Raw genomic sequence first — 23,522 nt, 5'->3', positions numbered from 1 at the left:
GTTAGGTAAATCATTCCAGTTACTATGCACCTTCGAATGAAACAGAGTAGTTTTCTATTTTGTCTCTTTTCCTCTGTTTGATTTGGAAGAATAGAGAGAAAACTAGAGCCTCGTTCACTTTTTACTCTTAGCCTCAAGATGCTATGTTGTTCTTAGGCTAAACTAGCAAGGAGAATTGGCAAAAGAATAAGGCTAATATATCATAATAAAACTAGATAAAATCTCCAACGCAGTTGACACATAATCTGAGTTACATGATCACCAAAATGCTTGCATTAATAAACTTTTAAATAAGTAGCAATTTTATGAACTCTAAATTGAACACAACTCTGTAAATAACTATAGTGGTACTGTAAAGTGGCGGAGATACCATTTGAAAGGGGAGTCGCTCAACACCACTTTATAACATTCTTTTCTTATGTATGTGTGGATTTATGTTTCCTAAAAGAGAATTTGTATATTTTCCTAAAATACTTTGGTTGAGAATAACACATTATAAATATTAATTTGAGACATGAAGTAAAGTCCTAAACCATCATACATAGTCCTAGACACTTACAAGTCGAATTGTGGCAATAGACTGACGTGTTTGGATAAAATCTTGCATACATCACTGGTACAACGGAGTCATGACGATCTAGCACGAGCAAACAAGAGTAACCACAAAGACAACAGCTGCTGTAATAAAATGTTTGCCAATCTGGGGCGGAGAAGCATTAATTTTGGCTGACGAAAAAGAAGAAGGTGCAGGAGAAGTTGGCAAAGGTTGTTGTTCAACATTTATAGCTAATTTCATTCCATGGAAGCAGTAACCTCCACTGCTGATAAAGTAATAAGGTCTTGCCTGAGTTAGCTGATAAACATCTCGCCCACCCCTTGTAATGTTTGTTATAAAATCGCGATCAATGCACTGCTCATAGTTCGTTTGGTTCACCTCCAGCACGCTGTAAAGATGCTTGTCAAATACAAAATCTGAAACGAAACCCACAATTAGCTTCAAACATTTGGGGGTAATTAATTCAAGCTTATATCTTCTTCTTCTTCTTTTTTTAAAAAGAAACTTTAAAATGTTAACGTTATAAGAGAACCTACAGTAATAGAAGATTCAATCCACCATTTTCTACTTACATGATACATCATCGATATTGTAGTATGTGAAAAATCCTGAAAAGCCGTACTAGTATAACATAAAATTATGTTTTTTAACCCATAAAACTCAAAACCTTAACCCATAAATTTTAATTTTGAATCCGCCTTTAGTTTACATGAAATTCATCCTCTCAATATTCAAATGCATTTCAAGATGTAATGTTTCGCCTTCCTAACACAAGGAAAATCTTATGTTCTATAACACCTTTTTAGTTTTTGAATTTCTAAATTGTAATTTTGCAAAACAAAAATAAAAAAATCACCAATATCAGATTTTGTTCCAACATTGTCAAACTAGTTTTTTTTAAGACCAGTGAAATATATCAAACAAAATTGCAACGAAGGAGTTTAGCTTCACAATATATATATTTTTTTCTACTATCAACTTATCACCTAAAAAGATAACGAATAGTAACTTTTCATTAAAAATCTGAAAAATAAGACAGGTTATTTGTCAAAACATGCTAATATAAAATAGTGAAAAAATTCAGTACACCATTATGATATATAAGTTAAATCCAAATAAAATATAGTTGAGTTGAGTGTGTGAGAGAGTGAGAGGAAGGTTAAGGTCACTGACAAAGCCAATCTCCCACGTAAAAATGGCGATGAACCGCCCAATCAGTGTAGTTAACATTCTGTGTCCAGCCATATTTGCCGCCCACCTTATCAAGCCCACTGGCCGCCCACTTTATCATTCCCAATAACATCGTCAGCAGTATCACCCCCTCTGTTCTCATTATCCCAAATTAAAACACTTGCTTTTCTCTCTTCTTTTGCGGATGCTGAACTTGGAATTTGATTAAGGGGCAAATAGAAAAGAAGATGACCAATCTTGGTAGCAACAATATATTGCTATGAACCAATATAATTCTTATGTATAGCAGGAGAATTGTGTAAGGAACTTGCATAGTGCATGTTGAAAGTGGAATACGGACATACAGGACTGCGTGAGTCAACATGCAAACCAAATGACCAGTTTGATGATTTTCCGGACTGATCTGGGTATATGCCACCAGAAATAAATGGGTAAAAAAGTGCATAGTTTTGTCTCCTTTTTCGGTTCGTCCATTTGGGGCTTTTTGAAGCATTTCTCTCTTGTGGCATGTGCCTCACCCTGCTCATTTGTTCATGTTATTGCACAAAGGCAAAAACTTATCCATTGTTTACTCCGAATCCTACTAAATTTACCATGATTAAGGAGAGAATGTATATTATTTAACTATGATTTAATGATAACCATGATTGTAAAGACATATGTCAATCTATTTATTGATTTAATATTAACACCCGACGAATAAGTTTTTACCAAATGACTTTCTGCGCTAGTGGTGGGACGCAGAGACGGATCCAGGATTTGAGACTTATGAGTTCCTACCGTAATTTTAAATTAATATGTAATAATATCTGGGTTCACAGTTAGATATTTATAAATATTTAGTGAATTTTTTAATATAAATACATGGTCTACGCAAAAGCTATTGGGTTCCCGGAAACCCGTAGTCAATGCTCTAGGTCCGCCCTGGTGGGACGACACGCAATTCACATGGATAAACTTTAAGATCACTAAACTTTGAAGTTTGAACTGGTAATATTAAGGTTGGTATTCATAAAAGACTTACAAGCCTGACGAGCATCAAAATTCGGGTCTTTACTCCTAAGTCCTAACACAATAAGGTTCTGTGACAGCTTAATGTAAGCATTGGTTAATAGCAACGACGTATGTGCGCACAAGATCTTTCGTTCGAAATTGTAATGGAGACCTAAACTACAATAATTGGTTTTTGATCATATTACTAACATTTGATTAAGACAAACACCCAACCATACGTATATCCGTAATTTACTTGTACAAAATCATCAAGTCACATGCCTCGGGGTCCACCATTGGCCTTGCCAGAGAGGATTTGATAATGAACCCATTAACCCAACCCACGCTCCTTATTTCCCTCTTTTAGTTAGACGGCAAAATGATCAGAATCTATCATGTGAACTCTTAAAATGCAGACAAACTTTTCACAACAACATTGCAGAGGACCACCATGTAAAGATATCACTACATTTCAAAATGAGACCTTTTATATACATTTGAAATTTAGATGACTTGGGAAATACTGTATCTCTTTGTAGAGAAGGGAGAGGGGGGGAGCTGGCTATCCAAATTCGAGCCTCAAATAATCGAGACAGCAACTTCCAACAAATTAATGATTGATAAAATAATTAAGAGAGGTACTACAATTGACACGGATTAAGAGACCAATGCATTCATTCAAAACCAGTAACATGAAAGACCTCCGTGATCCACGCAATCAATTTCTCCGAAGAAATATTTGGTACAGTTGTTTAGGTAAAACATAAATAAACAAATTTTTCAAATGAACCCCACCAATTTGATCTGAAATAAAAAATTGATTTTCAGGTCAAATGATGATGGCAGTAGCGAAAAGAAAAATGGTAACTTTCAAGAAAAAAGAAAATACAAACACACGCAAGACAAAACTAAAACACTTTCTTGACACTTTAGTTTAACTAATTGTCTTAACCATCCAACGTTTTTGGACAATTGACCATCCTCCTACCAGAGTCGAAGAAATGCATTCCACACAGCAGAAGTTGCAAAAAGAGCTGGTACCAGTATTTGCCCTGTAAAAGAGGTGAGCACATTTGTTGAACCGCTGCGTACTTGAGCGGCTTTTGGTGGTGGAGGTGCTTTTTCCACATGAATAGCCACTTTCATGCCTCCGTAGCAGAATCCTCCACTACTAGCGAAATAGTAGGTCTTCGTCACATTAAGTGGAACCACGTCCCTTCCTGCTCCAGTGGTGTAATTGTGGAGAGGATGATCTGTAATGCAGTTCTCGTAGTTGGTCTTGTTTAGCTCAAGCACACTCGCCTGGTTCCTGTCATAGACAAAATCTGGGATGGCAGAGAAAGAGTTAATGAGCAGCAATGAGTAGCAGCATATATCTCTGTATTCGAGAAAACAAAGCTTCATATGCATATGGCATGATTATGTAGATAGCCGTTTGTGCTAATTTGTAATGTGTCTTGCAGTTAATTATGCAACGAGATGAACATAACACTCAGCAAACACTATACATGTATATGCATAAATACATACATGTATATAGTTGAAGCTGTTTCAAAGCGACACGAGAAGTATTGTGACTTGCCAAATTACACGTTACTTGCCAAATTAGATTAGGAAACTTCGTGTGCTTGTCCAGAATTAGCTGGTAACCAACACTGTCACAAACAACTTTGTCCCTACAAACAACTGGATGATTCTGGACTGGATCAGGCATGAGGGTGACATCTAAGCATGTGGCTGGAATTATTGTCTTATCCACTGACATATTCCTCTCTAGATTTAGCTATAATGTCCTACCAAACTCATTATCTCAAGCATTTAATTGTTGTAAAATGTAAATTGGCTTAAAAAATTAAAATGTGAGCATCAGTAGTAACTTGAACCTCACAACCAATCAAGACTGTTCGACTGAAGCTTGAGTATAAAGATTGAATTTTACAGACACCTAAAGCTCAAAACAAGTTTTCAACGCTACGGCTTGCATAACAACCTATCTGTAAGTGTTAATGCAATTTAGAAAAGAGAAAAAGTTTGAGATCAGCGGTGAAGTTGCTAAATTATTTCTACAGTTACACAAAACCAAGGAAATCAAAAATCACGAGTCGAATGGGAATTCTAATGATATTGCAACTATATCAAAGAATACCAAGTAACTTGAACTGGATGCTTTCTTTAATTGTAAAACTGTAGGGATATTTCTGCGACTTATATTCTAGACTAACCCCAAATAAGAAAAGGGCAACAGCAATACAAATTAAACACTGCTATTTTTATGATAAATATAATGCCTATCGCTCGAGAAGTTGCTCATTTGTCCAAAGCTAATAACAGTTATAAAAAGGAAAGCTTCAAACTTTCAGCTCAGAAAGTTCCCAGCTGGAAACTCTTAATCTCTTATAATTCAAATTAGGTAAAAAAGTGTAGAAGGCATTGAAAATGCAAGCTAAAACCATAGATCTGAACGACAGAAAAGATTGCTAACTTTTTTAGAGTAACAAAATAATACACCCAGAAAACAAGCGCAAATAGGGGTAAACTAAAGCGCTTCAAGAGAAAACTAAAGCTCCAAGCTCCGATTGGAGAAACAAAATTCTAGTCATAAAATTACTAAAAATATAAATTTATACTAAATTCGAACCGAAGAAGCACTTCCTATATTTAAGATCCGCCACTAGCTCTACTAATTGCTAATTAAGGAAACATTATTAGAAGCGAGCTACGGACAAAGATATCTAAAAAAGGAGCTAAAAAGGAGTAGATCCAAGGGGAAAAAGAGCATACAAAGCCAGTCGCCGTTGTAGAAATGTTTGTCCTTAGCCCAATTAGTGTAATTGACATTGCCAGTCCATCCCATTCTCGATCCCACAATGTACCGAACTGAGTAGACTTCAGGTACCATCACCAACAAGGCGCATGTTAGCAACACCGCCATTGTCGGCCAACCGAAGCTCCTCCTTCCCACCACCTCCATTGCTACAGTAGTACTCGCACACTCTAGAGTTTCTTAGCTAAGCTGTATTTTTTTAAGTGTTTTTTTTGGAAATATTGAAGACTTATTTATAGTGGAAAGTGGAAACTGTAAAATGTAAATCTCTCTTATGTTTTAGTAATAAAAATAAAATAATAGGAGTATAAGAGAACATGGGATTAATTAATGAAGTGGAGTAACATATACAAAGTCCAAGGCAATGTTCAAACTTACAGCTCATTTGTTAGTGGAACCCGTAGGATACGCCTTACTTTACCTTCCAACTGCATGTTATCCATTATTATTACTACCTTTTAAATAAAAATACCACACATTTATACAAATAAGTTCGCTTAAACATTAACTACGATCAAGCTTAAACAACAACTCAATGCACAAAGTATTCCGTATTCACATATAATCCGAATAAGGATCGCACCCCAAGTTTGAGATATAAAAATAATGGATAATTTGTTGCAAAAATAAATTACCGTATTGAACATATAAACTATCAGAAGATGAAATTAATCAAAAATGAGTAACTAACTTGTTGCAATAATAAATTACCGTATTAAATATATAAACTACCAGTAGATGAAATTAATCAAAAATGGATAAATAACTTGTTGCAATAATAAGTTCTTATTGAATATATAAACTACCTGTAGATGAAACTAAATCGAAAATGGATAGCTAGCTTACCGTACTAAACATATAAACTACCAGTAGATGAAATTAAATCTTTAGTTAATTTGGGAAGATAGCGCTTAACAGAATGGAATCACTTCTCCTAACAAACTTTAGCTGTGTGGCTAATGAATTTTTTTTAAAAGTTTATTTAAATTTTCCAAGTAACTAAAAAATAATATATTAAATTAAATTATACTCAATGATAATATAACTATTTTGTATTGGTATAAGTTAACTTGTTATAACATATTAAATATTTATTTTTTAAATTACCAACAGAAACTTGTTGTTGAGATTCATCCATAGTAGACTTTATAGAAACATGATGGTATTAACAGTTTATATGATTAGCAGATAAAATTTAACTTATTATTAAAGTATTTAGAACCTAGATGGTTCTTCGCAGATGTTTCTTTCTATATATCTCTCTCTATCCCATTAAATGTAAAAAATAGCAAATGTGGTTCTTTTTCCTTCACAAATAAAAAAGGATCAAATATAATTTTAATTGGTTGACCGCATACGCTAGTTAAAAATTGTATATATATATAGAGAGAGAGATTATTTCCATTACTTTTAGGAAACGGATATTTCTTGTACAACCTATTTATTTCTAAATATGAGCGTTGCTGATACGTTTGAGATTGATTCCTGCTCTTAAAAAAATCTAAGCAAGAAATCAAGAATTTCTCAACAAACGTATCCAGCTTGGCATTTCTGGCCCGAGATTTATGGCTTGCATTTGCAACCACCCCCAACCAGAATTATTTATTTATTTTTTATGATTTCATGTACAAGTATACAAATTGACGCGCTCAATGCACATGCATATCAAAAATAAAATATTTGAAATACATCAGTAAAATAACGTTTCAAACTTTTCTCGAAGGAGAAATATTAGAAGATATAGTATTTCTCTTTTTGTCTGATGCTATAGAAGTTAAACCCAGAAAGAGGGGAGCAATTTCATTTACTTCCTCCGTTCACTCTCATTTGTTGACTTTACATAATAAATGAAGTACATATTTTATAACATGTATAATAATAAAAGTATTTCAAAAAATCTTAAAAAATGAGTAGTTAATGATAAGGGTAAAATATGAAAAAAATTTATCTATCTCTTGATTTACTAAAATAGATAAATAAAAGTGAAAAATGTATTTCTAATATAATGGACAACTAAAAGTGAACGAAGAAAATATTTTCTATTGATTAGTTTAGGCTTATTCGCGTAGTTCAAAATAGGGCAAAGATCACTTATAAGCTGCAGTTGAAACTATTTACATCCAATAACCGCAAAAGTGTATAAAATTTGTATATTATTTTGAGAGCGAATATACAAGATCATTTCCCTTCATAATAACTCAAATTTTGTGACGGTTAAATTGACTCATCAATGAATATATTCATGTTCAAACAGGTAAATTCGGCTACATTTTTTTGAACTAAATTTGACACCTCAAAACCGTTAGCAATGAATGCAAACTCTTATTGGCTTTTGGGGACTTATAGCTTTGGTCAAAACAGATCGATTACTCTGGTAACAGTCAAAAAGAATTTGAAACCTTTAAACAAATCTGGAAAAGTACAGTGTGCAAAAGCACTGACAGAAACAACATGGGAATTCATTGGAAAAGACCAGCTTATAATGTTCATTACACAAAAGTACATCTCTCTTCAACATTCTCAAGGACTATAAATCATAAATTACAACAAGTTATCAGACATATTCTTAGGCAAAGAATCACAGTTTACTTCTTTCACCACCTCAATCAATGTTGATTTACAATGCAAGAAATCACTGTAAGAAACCGAGTCCCACTTCCGAAAACCACCATACATATTTTATATTTATAGTCATCTGCATCCACAGATGTCCATCTCTGGTGGAACAATATAATATTTGTGCATATAATTCAATACTCGTATAAGTTAGATGACTTACAGCAGATGTTCTTTTTTCTTTCTAATCCAGTCTTCTTAGAAGATACTCAACTTGAACTTCCTTTGTCAATGGCATGATCCAGTCGCCGTACAACTCAGCAACTAGGCTTGGTTTTATTTTGTACACTGGGTCACCTCCATTTTCCGGTCCATTGATGTTAAATTCTTGTCCATAAGTTCTGGTTTTCATTTCTACTCTCCTCGTGATAGCCTCTTCAACAGTAGGGTAGGTCAACAAATCCATCAGTCCGTTGCTGTCCTGGAGAATGATAATGTGATATCCATCACAAAATAACAATATAAGTGCTCCTTGCGTATTTCTAACACAATTCACGAAGCAGAGAAATTAAGCTGGATTCACTATCTTCACTAGAAAAAATTTAAGCAATAGATTCCCTTAAAACATAAGTGAGCATATTAGGAAATGGATTACTTGTGCTCTTATGGCAGCCTTATAGACATCTGGTGAGGCTCGAAATTTTGCTTCAGCGACAAATTTCCCATAATGAATTCTCTTCGACAGGACCTGCAAATAGGGTTCCAGCAATCAGTAAATTCCGAAGAATAGATTATTTAAGTTAATTCTCAATTAATCACTTGCTTAAATAAACAGAAATGATTTTGATAATCCAAACCAGTCCTAAATATGTTGGTCTTATATAAAATCTATATCACAAAAAGAATAAAAAATAATCAAGACCTTTAGAGGATTGAAACTCTGTGGTGGTCTGAGTATGGCAAGCAAAGCTTGAGCATATTATTCCTATTAAATTCTGAGTATAATAGAGGAAATTCAACTAGATTGAGCTTAAGCTTAGAAATATAAGTCCAATAAAGCTAACCCAGAGTAGTTTGATTTTCCAGGTAGTTGCACCCTAATCAGACAACATATCAAAAATCTAAACTGCAGCTCTCAGATATGGTGCACTCAAAGGTATGGCCCAGCGGTCGATGAAGCTGGAATGACATACATGGGACAATGGAACTCGGATTCCAGCAGACGCAAAATAGCTCGGTGATTTCTTTTCATCTACCTAAGCATTGTTGCCTATAGTTACCCAGTGCTTGTACTGGTGGGAGGATGCAAGCACTCAGTGAAATTGTCGAGATGCACCCAAACACCCCACCCCCACCCCAAAAAAAAGGAGCTCTGTGATGTGGCTCGTTCTACTCATTCTAACAGATGATCTTGCACATGAGGACAGGGCAAGAAAGCTCTAACCATTTAGATGCACAGATTGCTCAGAACATTGCTGTGGCACAGTGGTAGTTCAATTATAACAAAGAAATATTGTATAAAACAGGAACTAAAGCGAAACACATTGTTGATGGGAGGGGATATAAAAAGCTATTCACAATCTATCTTGAAACCTATCATCAAATCAGAGTTAACTTTTGAGATATTGTTTGGAAACGGAATGATCATTCTTCTTAAGTAATTACCACGGTGACACTTATTTCAAGGCCTTGAGTTCATCTTCTAACAGCATAGTTCCTACTGCCCTTAAAGACACTGGCTATTTGGACAGAAGATTTCACAGAGTTATGCTGATGTTTTTGGTCTAAGGAAGGGACTCGATAAAGCAAAGATCGAGGCCACTTAGGGGATTCAAGGATTTGCAAATATATAAAATGTCAACAAGAATAGCCATGGAAAGCAATATAATTTCCAGTGCCTAATCTCAAGCTAGCTCTAATGACACAGAACTTTAAAGAACACATACCTGCAAGCAAATAGTGTCACAAACTGCTGTAGATCCAAAATTACCATCGTCGCCTTCCTTTACTAATCTTGGGAGGAGATTCTTGAAATACATCTCCCATATTTTGACATTGATATTTATGGAATCAGCAATTGAATGCAAAACCTTTATAAATAAATAAAATGGTTTACTCATGAGAGGATGGCCTGAATAAGAGTGGTAAATTGATGAAAATAGTAAGGAAATAATACACAAATTATGATCCTACAATCGAAACAAAAAAATCCAAGTCTAGGACAGCTGTATAGGTCCTTTCAATTAACAGGAACCAACACGGAGCCTACACAGAGGACAGAGAAAGCATCCATTTCTGGGTATGTCCGTGCAGTCTGTACATAAGTAGAAAGGAAAGAAATTTCTCTAGATTTTCACAGCATATATTAGCATCAAGTGCATCATTGTAGATATCTATTGTCTGATGATTACACCTCTTTGTATATGAATTATCAAATTCCATATCGAAAAAACAGCACATCAGATTGCGACGAATACTACACCTTTGGGAACTGCATGGGTGGCAACATTGGCTCAGGTAATTCTTTAGGGAAGAATGGGTGCTCATCAGGGCTTTTATATCTTCCAACCTATAAAGCTGTCAATCAGAAAAATATGCAAATAAAAGAGATACTCCTGTACATGCATGCTTAGAATGAGAATACCTTAGCATGAAGCTTTTCAGTTTCTTTGACAATATATTCAACCAAAGAGCCATGGAACCCATCCATCACAAAAACATCAGGATCATACGTCTCTGCATTGTAACAGTACTGAGCTCTCTCTACAAGGCTGAATATTATGCTATCTTCTTGTCGAATTAAAGAGTTCCTTATACCATCAAGAGTGTAACTTTCCGTCTCATCTATTCTATTCTTTGGCCCAAGTCTGGAAACAAAGCAAGAAACATCACAATACTTATTTCCTGAGTTGTAAGCAAAGCATTAAAGCTGTTTAATATGAAATTAGGCAATGCCCACCCATGTCCATCTCACCACACTACAAAAAGGCATTTCTTAAAGATGCCAGACACAATGCCACAATCTCATTCAGCACGGTGCAGCCTAGAGATGAGCAGAATGGAGATTTTCACTGTTGTCCTCAAATATGCTACGATATTTTCATTTAGCTTAAAGGAGATATCTTCATTAAATCTTTTCTTTAATAACCGCGTTGTCTGGGCTAGCTTGCGCGGGCTTTGACTAATTCTACAGGATACTTGCTACCTCCCACCAGCAACAGGTACCAGGTAACTCTGTCTAGCAAGACTTGATCAGATTGGAAGAAATCACCTAGTTTTTTGCCTCCGGTGGGATTTGAACCTGGACCTTATGTTCTCAACCTATTTCATTGACCACTAGGACACACCTTTGGATGCAATATTTTCATTAAATCTTCTGAAGGTGCTTGAAAGTCTTTTTACTTATCGCATAATCGACCCTGCTACTTGCAAGCCTTGACATTCGGATGAAAGGAATATCATCTTAATAAAAGCCTGACTCTTATAAATTTGAGATGCCTGATTGTTTCAATTTCCCTAGTAGACAGTATGACTTTTATTCCTGGCGGCAACTTGGATCTTATGTTCCTTAGATATCCAGCTTATCTGCCACATTCAATATCATTTTCATCTTCCTCCGTTATTATTTATGTTTTTAACAACCTATAATTGGAAAAACTTAGTGATCCGAAGGCTGAAAGCCATTTAGATGTCTTATAATTCTAATGTTTACCACTATGTGCCCCAAAGGCTCCAACAATTAGGCACGCAAGTTTGAGCCATGTCTCCAGCATGCTGTGTATTTCCAAGAAAACACACAAACAAATAGGAAACGGTTGACTACATCACAGAATAAGCCTGATAATGATTCAAAAGTTTCATATTCACTGGGGACTTTTCTTGCATTGCTAATCTAGATAACATAAATTATTAAGAAGGCTCAATGAATTGGGATTTCTCTATTGGTCCAGGTCATTTCGGGGAAAGTGGATCATCATCTGCTCTCCTCTATTACTTCAAACCATTCCTACCAATTGCAGCAAAACAATGGCAATAGTAGAAATGGTGGTCAAACTTATAAGGGCAAGTCTTGATTGAGCAATCATAAACGTGATTATAAACACTTTAAAATCAAATTTTAAGAATGACTCATGAAACAATTGGCATATTGCGCCAAAACTCACGAATTATAATGGAACACTGACACATGGACGAAACAGAAATGTCAGTGCAAAGCATAACCTAAGAAGGGAAAAAGGAAGTGAATATCCCAATTCAGTAGCATAAAAGTTTAGATTCCATTGTAAGCAAATTTCAACTCCCTAATGTGAAATAACCTTACAAAACTAAGCAATCATCAAGGTATTTGCAAAATAGCAGAACCCAGAACTTAAATTCACTGTGGCATTAACCTAAACACATTGTAGAGCATGTAAAGATTGAATTATTCAAGAACGTGTTCCTCTAAACTGTACATGATCCTTCAAATAATAAAGTTGAACTGGATGTTAAGAATAAAAATTGAAGCTTTATCAAGGTAATTTGATATGGGAAGCTTGCAAAAAGCAGAACCCAGAAATTAAAATTCACTGAGGCATTAACCTAAACACATGCAAAGCTAATAAAGATTGAATATTTCAACAACGCATTCCTATAAAGTACACATGATGCTTCAAAAATAAAAGTAGAATAGGAAGTTAAAGGAGTAAAGATTGTAGCTTTTTTACCCAAGAGAAGTAGCAGAAGCTTGAAGGGGGCGAATAGTAATGGTACTACCTGAATTGGGTAATTGAAACTTACAAAAATTTGACCATTTTTGACGGGCTAAAAGGTTACTGTGTTTTGAAGAATTGGTACTTGTTAAGGAAGGAGAAGGGAGTTTTAACAATTGAGCTTCCATTACAAAGAGTGGAAGTGAGGAAAGAGGAGAGGGAGAAGAGGGAAGATAGGTGGATTTGGCTGCGAATGGCGTTTGGTTAAGGCAAGTAAAGTAGTTAAAAGAGCCCCTTTGAATTGTGGGTTTTTTGAAGAGTTAGGTGAGTTTTATTTGGCTGTACGTGAGATTGTGGGGTCCAGTGGGTTTGGTGTGGTGGTAGGTGTCTGACGCGATATTCTCCTACTACCTGGTTTGGTATTTTGAATAAAAAGTTTGCAACCGTTTAAAATTTTGAAGGAAAAAAAAATGTTCTGAAAATTTTTGGTACGTTTTGGAAAAATCTAAGTTGATATTGCTTTAATTTTTGAAAACATTTTGCTCTGATGTAGGAAAGTTAAATTATTTTTTAAACAGATTGTCTTTTAAAAGTTTTTCTGATAATTTATTTGGCCAACTCTAAATTAGAAGTGGTTTTTCCAGAAAAATATTTGTTTTAGAGAATTAAAGATTTTGGTCAAGTTCTTAGAAAAAAAATACATTATCCTAATTAGCAGCAGAAATAGATTAAATTTTAGAGAAAAAACTATCCAACATTAAAAAAATAAAAGGCTGAAATTATCTCCTATATACATTCAAATCCATTAGGATGAGATTAACTCGAAGTAGATAGTTTTGGAAACTTAGACAAGAGGGTGCCAAATCGGAAAGTCATAACTGTAAATTTATTCGGTACGGTTCGATAGTTTTTCGGTTTATTTTTATAAAATAAAAAAATATATCCTAATTATTGGTACGATTATAAATTTATATAAAAACCTACGGTTTTATTAAAACAAACCTAAAAATCAGTTTGGCACGGTACAGTTCTATCGGTTTAGTCGATTTTTAAATATCCATTTACACCCCTAATCATTACTAACTGAGGAAAATAGCAGTATTAGACTCATTCTTTAACGGCAGGGTCATTAGTGGGCTCAAATTTAAACGAGGGTTATAATTGATCCATTTCGAATAACACAAGGGCATTATTAGACTCATTCTATAACGGCATGGTCATTTGTGAACTCAAGTTTAAACGGGGGTTATAATTGATGCATTTCAAATAACACAAAGGTCATTTTTGGGCCTTTTCCCTAACTAATACTAATGCTTTTTGATTGAGCTTTCTACTCTCCGTTGAAAAATAAAAAAACAAATTTTTTTCTCTCTAAATTGTGAACAAGGTAATTTTCAAAAACTACTTCTCCACTATTCCACCACTGTCACCAACTCTCAATAAACGGCAGCGGAAATTTCACTATGTGGTGCCTCAATCAGTGGCGGAGGCAGACTTTTAGCTAAGAGGTTAAAAAAAGAAGAAGTTAAAAACGATTGTAGTTAGTGGAAATTATATTGAAACTATAACCTTACAAAGGTTTTGAACCCCCTGATTACTAAGCTATGCTTTTGGATTGTATCAATGTGATTCAAAACTTAATAGTATATGGAGTTAAAAAATAGATTTTGTCTTATATATATAGTGTAATTTTTCGACGAACGGGGTTATGGTGAACCCGCTTCCGTCTCTCAATGTCCATTTTGCACCTTTGTTCATGTCTTCATTTATCATCAATTTGTAGTACTTCTCATTTTTATTTTAATATAATGTTAAACAGATGAAACTTTGACCAATAAGAATTCATATAAACGATCCAATTTACTTAAAACTGAGGGAATTATTGTTTGTTTGTTCTGCCTCCTCACCCCAATGGTCAGTGCTGTATGAACTATTTCAACTTTGTTTAATTAGCAATTAATGGATAACAAGGAAGGAACAAAAATTAGAAAGTTCAAAACTTCATCAGTTTACTTTTCATTCTTTTTAGAGGAAATTATTGAGGATTTGAACTGCTTTTATGAAGAATCTAAAGTCTTTGGAAACGTGACTAGGTCAGACGAGGATGGATGGCTTTGGTGGTCAGTATGCGAATATTACATTTTCTTCTGATATAAATAACCTCATTTCTTTTTATTCCTTGCTTTTTTCCTGAAAAAGAAAAGTGAGGATTAAGAATAAAAAATATGGCGCTTTTGTCTTTCCCCCTCCCTCCAAAAATAAGGTTTTTCCTCTCGATTTTTATGCTGAACTTTTGAATAACAACAACAACAGGTCGATGTAATTTTGAATAACAACAACAACAACATACCTAGTATTAAGGTCGATGTAACCTTAATAACTGGATCTGTTATTCAGTGGTGCGCCTCCCTCAAGATGATGGCTTTGGAAAGATATTTTATCGCACATGATATTTGTAGTAAATTAATCAATTTAACATTATCTAATTTACAATTTAGAGTAAAAATTGATATCGCTTAATCGAGAATTAACAAACTCTTCTCATGACTAGATTGGTGCACGAAGCTTTCGTTTCATTTTCGTGTTCCTCTTTAAAAAAAGAAAAAAATAAAAATTTCGTGACGTGTCAAGAAACTTGCGACACTAATTTCAGGACGTGCCAATAAACTTTCGGTTCCAGAACCAAAATATGATTCTTTTGGACTCAAAGAACTAAAATATGTGGGGAAAAAAACTGGTAACCATAATATGTATAGCACGGTAACCGCGCTATACCTTAACGACACGTTTGACCGTTAAGATATGTATAGTGCGGACAATTTTTTTTTCTCTTTAAATGAATTCAAAAATCATAATTTTCTAATAAATATGAAATTATTTTAATTACATTGAAAAGTAATTATAAATACTTGAACCAAATAATGAAAAGAAATAGGAAAACAAAATATTGCTGGGGGAAGGAATTGAACCTTGGACCTCAAGCCAAAACCAACTTTACTTAAAACCTCTAACCATTGCACTACCAAACGTTCTGCTTCTCTTTTGGTATATTAAATTCATTTTATCAGCATTTCCCATAAAGAAGAAAGAGGGACATGAAAAGGACGTAGGGCATTAAAAAGTTGCGTTATACATCGTGGGAGTATAGTGCGCTATACTATTTCGCGCTTATTTTAGTTCAAGTATAGCGCAGTTATTTACCGCGCTATACCTTAACAGTCAAATATGCCGTTAAGGTATAGCGCGGTAAATAAACGCGCTATACATATTATGGTTATCAATTTTTTCCCCACATATTTTGATTCTTTAAGTCCAAAAGAACCATATTTTGGGTGTGGACTCATACAGAAGTATCCACTGACAAGTGGCAAGAGCAGGACTCATGTGGTAGGTGGCTTTCCTGGAGGAGAAGATCACATAATTCGTGCTAAAAGTTCTCAAATTATATAGTATATATTATGTTTATAATCTCTACCCTATGGTAGGGGTAAGGTAGGGGTAAGGTCTGCGTACAAACTACCCTTCCCAGACCCTATTAGTGGGATTATACTGGGTTGTTGTTGTATATTATGTTTATAGTATCCGTTACTCAAAATTCCTCTTGCAAAAGTGACATAATTCATAAAAATTCCGTATGATCTAAAATCAATCGAGCACAAATTTTCTGATTAAAAGAAAATTCGAATCACATATTACAAATCTGGGATTCTTCACGTGATGGAAGACAGGTCATAGTTGATATTAGCTGAAACCAGATTAGTCAATGCCATAAACAGTAACCCCAAATTAAAAGTCAACCATTATTGCTGCTCTAAGTTGAAAGATAATAATTAGTCTCCTCTTCCCAAGAACCGAAAGGGTTGAAAAGTATGCACATAGTATTAGGTTTCTCCTCCTAATAACTTCGCTGTTCAAAAGATGCAAAACTTACTCATAAAGATCCTAGCGTAGGACAACAAAAGAAATGGATTTTGTTGAGGAAGCAACAGACCCAAGAAAGAATCAAAACTCTTGATCCATTCAAAATTAACCACTAAGAAAAGAAGTCGTAGACCCATAAAACTCCAAAGCAATTATGCAGCTTCTACAATGTACATTGTGTTGGCACTTTCACAGCTGCGCCTTCAGTTAAATTGTGCTCTAAAAAAATGCTCTCATTATGATGCAGCATCAGGATTTGGACTCCTAACTTTATAGATTACCATTACCCGATATTACAAAGCAAGTCATGAGCTAAAGATTTTCTGGTGGATGCCTGTACATTAAGGGCTCGTTTGGTACGAAGGATAAGGAATAATTAATCCCGGGACTAAATTTAAGAAGAGCTTATCCCATGTTTGGTTGGGATAAAATTACGGTATAAGTAATCCGCGGATTAGTTATCCCGGAATTGTAGTATTTTTTTATCCCCATGGAAAGATGGAATAACTAATCCCGGGATAATTAATCCTGGGATAACCTTTTTACATCCAAACAACCCCTAAATATTTCCTTCCACTACATTTTTGTGCTCGTTCAACCTCTCCCTTTTCCTCCTGCTTCTCACATTTCCATCACCATTCTTGCTTTCCTGCACTTGAACTTTCACATTCACTCAGAAAGAGAGAGAAAGGGGGGGGGGGGGGGGTTGAGAGAGGGAGAGAGAGAATAATAGTACAGTTTATTACACCAATTCAGATAATTCAATGGCCTGGCAAAGGGGATGAAAGCAATTTTCACTTGTGGTTATCACATATCGCCGCATTTTTCCTTCATTTAGTAGTATATCCTTACTAGTACTAATATACACCTTATAACTTCTGATAATTAAATCCAACCTCATGTTCTCAGTATATCCCCTGAGAAGGAGTTACAAAACCCAAGGTGCTTCTACACTTCTTTCTATAATGAGCTGTTTTAAGAAACCCTGGATTATGCTTCAGAGTTAAACCAGATTTCCGCCCGAGAGAATTACCCCACCCAACTCAATTGGTTAATTCCATCCAAACTTGAAGAAAAAAAAATAACATTGTCATAATTTACTAGACTTGTGAAGGTATTATGCTCAATCAACTTAGCTTCAAGCCCAAACTAGTTTGAGTCGGCTATATCTCTGTCTATTCAGGCTCATTTTATTCCAATACAAAATAATTTGTCTTTTAAGTCAAATTAGAGTTTCTCCAAAACTAGATATTCTTTAAACATCGCATTTATCAACACCAACGCACAAGTCTCCAACAGACTAAAACCATTCTTCGCAAACAACGAATATAATGTAACTGCAACACAATGTGTAAGGTTCAACCCCAACTGGTTGGTACTGGCTACATGGACTTTTTGCTTTTTATGCATATTGCTCTAAGCTAAGCACTTATTAAGTTCTAGAGGTTGTAAGCAATGTCTGAAAATAGAACATCGGGACTCGCCTAGGGGTTAGACAACCTCTAAACACCTCGAGGCAACCTTAGGGCCTAAGATCTAGTCTTTTCTTAAGGACGGTGGTGTTCGGGCCAGCTTGCGCACACTTTGACTATCTTTGTTTTTTTTATATAAGATCAGGTTTACACCTCGACTATCTTAATTTGAAGAAAGTTATCCGTCATATTGTTAACAAAACCTCATTTTTATACATTAGTAAAAATCTACTATGACCAAGCAATTTTACATTTTCCTGATACTTTAGAGGAAGAGTGGAAGACTAATTCTATGTTTTCGCTAAAAACATGGAAATCGATCAGAACTAATCAGGTCAAAAAATTTGGACAGTGCATACCGTTTCCCCAGGGATATTTATAGAGGCCGCTATAGTTTTGACCAAGTGAAGAATACAAGAGCCTTGGACAAAATTTACGAGGTGTTGCACGTAGAAATTCTTTTTTCTCTCTTTAACAAAGAGGTGATCAGACAGGCAGAAAAAAAAAACGAATTCCATTCATCTCTAAATGAATATGTTACCCCAGCCTGTTTCTATAACTTAAGAAACTGAATCTCACCTTTCCCGATGTAGTAACATGTGTAACCACAGATTTCTTTTTCTTCTTGTCGATAGTGGATTTGGACCCTGTGAAAGGCAATGCATAAACCACAGTCTTTCAGGGACAACAATATTTCAACAGAGCGAGAGAAAAAAGAAGTTATATTTGTAAGCGCCAGCGAAAATACGACAGTATTATGAACCCCAACCTTAGCTTTAATTCTCTTGAAGCGAACAATATCCTTGACATCACTTCCAGTCCTCTTAGCATTTGTCTTGATAGTTGATAGTCTGAACTGCTGGAAAATTGTCTACCTCTTCCTCTGGTGCATCCAAAGAAACCCCTTGTTCATCACCAGACAATCTCCTCTTTTTCCTAAGTCTAAGCATATTGTACTCCAGGTCAGTCATATGAAGGCGTTCTTCTTCAGCAGATTTGGCAAATTGACGTTGAAATGATGATGGTTGTTCTAGAAAAAATGCATTCCTAAGAGCATAAATTACAGGCACACCACGTATCTACCCCAGTTCAGGAGAAAGGGGAAACAAAGGTCAGAAAAAAAAAGGAGAAAGCCAGTTGGTATATACATAATATAATGTTCTAAATGGTGGAGATTTTTTCCTTTCTTTTCAATGGAAGAGGCATACATAAAAGATAGCTTTTGGTCACTCTTTCACGTTTCATAAGGTACCATACAGATTACCAAAGAATTTGGAATTGCTAAGGTTACTCCTCACAAGACCAAAATATTTTACAGTTTTATCATCTTAGTCCTACATGCTAGGCGAGATAAGATCAACTGGTAGACCATGACATAGTTCTGCAGATGCCAAAGATTATCTTGTTTCTTACACTTCCCACTTAGATTGTTAAATATCTTGCGACTACTGACAAGTCAGAGATTGAAAATTTAGCACTTTGAAATGGACTAAACAAGTAGATGTGGAAGATCTTTCTGAGAAGACATCCTAGAATGTGATGGAATTTTTCCAGTTTTGTAATAACTGAAATGTCTGATATCACAATATGGGACATTATCAATATCATCTCCGAGCAAAAGTGAGTCCAAATACCTTTTTCTCCGCAAAACAGCATCTTGAGTAGCGACAAAAAAGTGTTCAGAATTGTTCTCTCCAATAACTTCAGTTATGCAAGCTACAGCACTTTTCCGCTTCTCATGGTCACATCTGCAATAAAGTCAGATCCCGAATAAGTTGCATAACTCAAAAGAATGTCCTGAGAACTTAAGCAACACACATACTGGTTGCTACTCAAGAAGAAGAGACGAAATGGCTAACCGTGCAGTAATAAGGTTATTAGCTACATTCAGTGATTCACGATAGCAACCACCGAGGCTCTTCAACTCTGCAAGAACACATCTACAAGCAGAGGTGGATTCAAGATTTAAATTCTATGGGTTCAACTTTTAAGGCGTTTAGCATTGAATCCATTATGTTTTTACAGCTATGGGTTCATATAGAATATTTGTTTCAATTTTAGTGAATTTTTACTGTTGAGTATTGAAGTTTTGATGATTAACAAAGTGTGACTACTTGCTCAAATAACAAGATCATCAATGTAACTGCTTAGCTGTTGTGATAAACCAGCTCCTCAGGTTAAAGGATCAGCTTCTCATGGTTGATACTTGTACATATGAACAAGACAGTAACTTTATCTCAAAGTTACCCAAGTCCGAGTTTGGTGGAAGATGGCTGCTATATGTGATAAGGGTCGTTGCTCAAGAAGATACGGATAAGTCAGTCGGAGATAAAAGTCCCAAAACTTGTGGAATCCTTGGAACAGTAGGAGTCCTATCAAAGAGGAAGCTGACTATAAATAGAACTCCTAGAAGATCTCAGGTCGTGTTTAAATAGGATTGACTTTGGACTTCTGAACTATCCTTTTACACATCAACTAAAGTGTCATAAATTGTTTTTATTTGTGTTGAGTACTTGCTTTGTATTCTTCCGAGTCAATCTAGTAAATGTGTTTTGGGAAATTGAGTTGTAATCAAACGTCATAAACAGTTAGTGAGTTGGAGTGAGTATTTTGCTTTACAAGTTAGAGTAACTTGTGAATCAAAAGGAGTAGGAGTAGTGGAGAGTATTGAATTACAGTCTTGTAATTGATACATTTTGGCTCATTGTTCTAGTGGAGTTGGAGTTGAAAATCCTACGCGGTAGGTCGTGATTTTTGAATCTTTTGAGCCAAGTGATTTTCCACGTAAAAATCAATGTGTTTATTGTATTGCTTACGCTTAAGGAACACGGTAAAGAACCAAGTTCTTTAGTAATCCACACGGGCACTCAAACTAACATTTACACACAAACAGATTTAGTTAAAGCAAAATATCTTTAGCTTAGCAAACAAAGTTAACTCAAAGAGACAAATGGAGCTGCTCAAAATTAACCTGGTAGTAAAAAGTTTAACTGTGACGCCTAGAATATTTGCCAATGCAATATTAGCAGGGGTAATGCGATTCACAACAAGATGATGCAAAAATGTTCCGTCACAAAGGATTTTAAATGGCTCTCTAAACCCAAAACAAGACGTGTAAAACCACACGGCTCTCCTCTGCTTTTTCACTCTCATCTGTAAGCATTCACGAGACTAAAATATTTTACAGATTTATCAACATTCTTCCGCGGCGTTTCATTTAATGAAAGACACTGATAGAAACCAAAATTGCGTTTCAATTATCCATTTTTTAAAAGAAAGGGGCAAGTAATGGAAGTAAAGGTGTAGGGAAATTGAAGAGAAAAAAGGGAAAGAGAGAGAGAGAGAGAGAGAGATACAGATACGGAGGAAAGGGACTTACCGGAGAAGTAGCCGGAGCCCGGACGGTGTTGGATGATTGAAGAGCGGCGTCGCCGGCGACTGGTATGAGCCTTAGGACTTCTTTACGGATTGGGATTCGGCGGTGAATATGGAATTATGTACCAAAACCCAAAACTTCGGTGTGTATTTTTTTAAAAATTTGGTAATCATTATGGTATTGGGTATTAATAAGAAAAAAGACCGAAAATATAAAATACTGCAAAACAATACTTAATTACATATGTATTATATTATTATATAGATAATGTATTTATTAATTTGAATATAAACTAATAAAAGAGCTAAAATTCTAGAATCCTTCGTACACAAAATCCTATAACCTTTTGTAACGACCCGACCTGTCATTTTAAGAATTTAAGTCTCGTTCGGCGGCATAAGGCCCGGAGCAACTTCGTATTACGCGTATTGATTTGCGTGCGTGGTTGAATTCAGTTACCGGATGATTCAGAGTGATTTGGGATACTTGGTCCCTAACAAGAAAGCTTAAGTCTTAGGATTTTGGCCGTAGTCGGAACTGTGTGAAGACGACTCCGGAATAGAGTTATGTCAGTTCCGTTAGCTCCGTATGATGATTTTGCACTTAAGAGCGTGTCCGGAAAATTATTTGGAGGTCTGTAGTGGAATTAAGCTCGAAATGGCGAAACTCAAAATTTTGAAAAGTTTAACTAGGGGGTTGACTTTTTGATATCGGGGTCGGAATCCGATTTTGAAAGTTGGAGTAGGTCTGTAATGTCGAATGTGACTTGTGTGCACAATTTGAGGTCAATAGGACGTGATTTGATAGGTTTCGGCATCGATGGTAGAAGTTGAAGTTTCAAAGTTCATTAAGTTTGAATTAGGGTGCGATTCATGATTTCGATGTTGTTTAATGTGATTTGAGGCTTAGAGTAGGTCCGTGTTATATTATGGGACAGGCTGATATGATTGGACGGGGTCCCGAAGGGCTCGGGTGTGTTTCGGGATGGTTTCGGACCAAATTGGAGCTGTTTGGACTGTTGTTGCTAAAGTCTGGTTTCCTTCTTCACGAACGCGAAGGGAGTCCCGCGTTCGCGAAGAAGAATTTGAGGGGTTGTTGGTTTGGCCTTCGCGAACGCGAAGCAGGGGACGCGAACGCGAAGAAGGAGTTGGTCAAGCCTTCGCGAACGCGGCCAAGGCAACGCGAACGCGAAGAAGAAAGGAAGAGTGTGGCCTGAGGTCGTTTGGCCTTCGCGAACGCGAACGCGAAGGAGCTGGTCAGCTAGTCATCGTGAAAGCGACGAGGAGTTCGCGAACGCGAAGAGGAAATGATGGGGCAAAAATAGTTGGCCTTCGCGAACACGACGAGGAGGTCGCGAACGCGCTGAAGGATTTGAGGCAATTGGGTTTTGACCTTCGCGAACGCGAAGCAATGGTCGCGACCGCGAAGAAGGCCTATCTAGGCAGAATTAACAGTCTAAAAAATGGGGGTTTGAGTTCATAACTCAAAATCAAATCTGGAGCTCGGTAGAAGGTGATTTTTGGAGAGATTCTTGCGTGCGTATTTGGGGTAAGTGATTCTTATCCAGTTTTGATTAATTTTCATGATTATGCCTTTGAATCCATTATTTAATTCGGATTTAATAAAGGAAAAATCAAGATTTTTGTAAAATCTTCCAAAAACGAAAATTTAAGATTTGGAGGTCGAGTTGTTATTGTAATTCGATAAAATTAGTATGGTTGAACTCGTATCCGAATGGGTGTTCGGATTTCATAAAAATTATGTCGGGTTCTGAGAGGCGGGTCCCACGTTGACTTTTGTTGACTTTTTGGAATAAAATTTTAAGTCGACGTATTATTATCCGGAATTATTTTCGATGAATTTTAATGAAGTTGTACAATTAATTTGGATAGATTTGAGCTATCCAGAGGTCAATTCAAGCAAGAAGGCTATTTTGGAATAT

The 23,522-nt window shown here is 35.7% G+C and overlaps 4 protein-coding genes across 6 annotated transcripts; all 4 read right to left on the bottom strand.

The window, feature by feature from the left end:
• Window positions 1-637: 637 nt before the first annotated feature.
• LOC104106989 (early nodulin-like protein 20) lies at window positions 638-1,859 on the bottom strand. The gene is made up of 2 exons (XM_009615666.4): window positions 1,730-1,859; window positions 638-972 (listed from the first exon to the last, which is right to left on the bottom strand). The coding sequence occupies exons 1-2, from the start codon at window positions 1,857-1,859 to the stop codon at window positions 638-640; spliced, it is 465 nt and encodes a 154-aa protein (XP_009613961.2).
• A 1,569-nt stretch (window positions 1,860-3,428) lies between these two features.
• LOC104106990 (early nodulin-like protein 17) lies at window positions 3,429-5,913 on the bottom strand. The gene is made up of 2 exons (XM_009615667.4): window positions 5,522-5,913; window positions 3,429-4,065 (listed from the first exon to the last, which is right to left on the bottom strand). The coding sequence occupies exons 1-2, from the start codon at window positions 5,709-5,711 to the stop codon at window positions 3,725-3,727; spliced, it is 531 nt and encodes a 176-aa protein (XP_009613962.1). The 5' UTR covers window positions 5,712-5,913; the 3' UTR covers window positions 3,429-3,724.
• Window positions 5,914-8,002: 2,089 nt separating this feature from the next.
• LOC104106992 (chorismate mutase 1, chloroplastic) lies at window positions 8,003-13,100 on the bottom strand. The gene is made up of 6 exons (XM_009615668.3): window positions 12,827-13,100; window positions 10,765-10,987; window positions 10,603-10,689; window positions 10,067-10,210; window positions 8,776-8,868; window positions 8,003-8,601 (listed from the first exon to the last, which is right to left on the bottom strand). Exons 1-6 carry the CDS (start codon window positions 12,997-12,999, stop codon window positions 8,365-8,367), a joined length of 957 nt encoding a protein of 318 aa, XP_009613963.1. The 5' UTR covers window positions 13,000-13,100; the 3' UTR covers window positions 8,003-8,364.
• Window positions 13,101-16,799: 3,699 nt separating this feature from the next.
• LOC104106993 (uncharacterized) lies at window positions 16,800-21,575 on the bottom strand. Of its 3 annotated transcripts, none has more exons than XM_070195741.1 (6): window positions 21,176-21,575; window positions 20,064-20,144; window positions 19,839-19,952; window positions 18,974-19,087; window positions 18,784-18,851; window positions 16,800-17,386 (listed from the first exon to the last, which is right to left on the bottom strand). In XM_070195741.1, the coding sequence occupies exons 1-6, from the start codon at window positions 21,355-21,357 to the stop codon at window positions 17,292-17,294; spliced, it is 654 nt and encodes a 217-aa protein (XP_070051842.1). In that variant the 5' UTR covers window positions 21,358-21,575; the 3' UTR covers window positions 16,800-17,291. The 3 variants fall into 3 exon arrangements, 2 of the variants coding, with proteins under 2 accessions (XP_070051842.1, XP_070051843.1); XM_070195742.1 differs by having other exon boundaries at window positions 16,800-17,381; XR_011414088.1 differs by lacking the exon at window positions 16,800-17,386 and having other exon boundaries at window positions 18,648-18,851; window positions 18,974-19,146; window positions 21,176-21,573.
• Window positions 21,576-23,522: the final 1,947 nt, after the last annotated feature.

This window comes from Nicotiana tomentosiformis, chromosome 2 (assembly GCF_000390325.3).
Source record: "Nicotiana tomentosiformis chromosome 2, ASM39032v3, whole genome shotgun sequence".
Classification (NCBI taxonomy): Eukaryota; Viridiplantae; Streptophyta; class Magnoliopsida; order Solanales; family Solanaceae; genus Nicotiana; species Nicotiana tomentosiformis.
The sequence above is the reverse complement of the archived record's forward strand: the minus strand, read 5'-3'. Positions and strand labels throughout refer to the sequence as shown.

Excerpts from the sequence above, each read along its gene's own strand:
- LOC104106992 (XM_009615668.3), bottom strand. The coding sequence starts at position 12,999 with ATGGAAGCTCAATTGTTAAAACTCCCTTCTCCTTCCTTAACAAGTACC. Across the intron at positions 10,690-10,764 it reads CTGAAAAGCTTCATGCTAAG|GTTGGAAGATATAAAAGCCC; the intron begins GTATTCTCATTC and ends ACAGCTTTATAG. Across the intron at positions 10,211-10,602 it reads CACCCATGCAGTTCCCAAAG|GTTTTGCATTCAATTGCTGA; the intron begins GTGTAGTATTCG and ends TTATTTATAAAG.
- LOC104106993 (XM_070195741.1), bottom strand. The coding sequence starts at position 21,357 with ATGAGAGTGAAAAAGCAGAGGAGAGCCGTGTGGTTTTACACGTCTTGT. Across the intron at positions 20,145-21,175 it reads GTTAAACTTTTTACTACCAG|ATGTGTTCTTGCAGAGTTGA; the intron begins GTTAATTTTGAG and ends CTCTGCTTGTAG. Across the intron at positions 18,852-18,973 it reads TCAAGAGAATTAAAGCTAAG|GGTCCAAATCCACTATCGAC; the intron begins GTTGGGGTTCAT and ends TGCCTTTCACAG.
- LOC104106989 (XM_009615666.4), bottom strand. The coding sequence starts at position 1,859 with ATGTTATTGGGAATGATAAAGTGGGCGGCCAGTGGGCTTGATAAGGTG. Across the intron at positions 973-1,729 it reads TTACGTGGGAGATTGGCTTT|ATTTTGTATTTGACAAGCAT; the intron begins GTCAGTGACCTT and ends GTTTCGTTTCAG.
- LOC104106990 (XM_009615667.4), bottom strand. The coding sequence starts at position 5,711 with ATGGAGGTGGTGGGAAGGAGGAGCTTCGGTTGGCCGACAATGGCGGTG. Across the intron at positions 4,066-5,521 it reads CTACAACGGCGACTGGCTTT|ATTTTGTCTATGACAGGAAC; the intron begins GTATGCTCTTTT and ends CTGCCATCCCAG.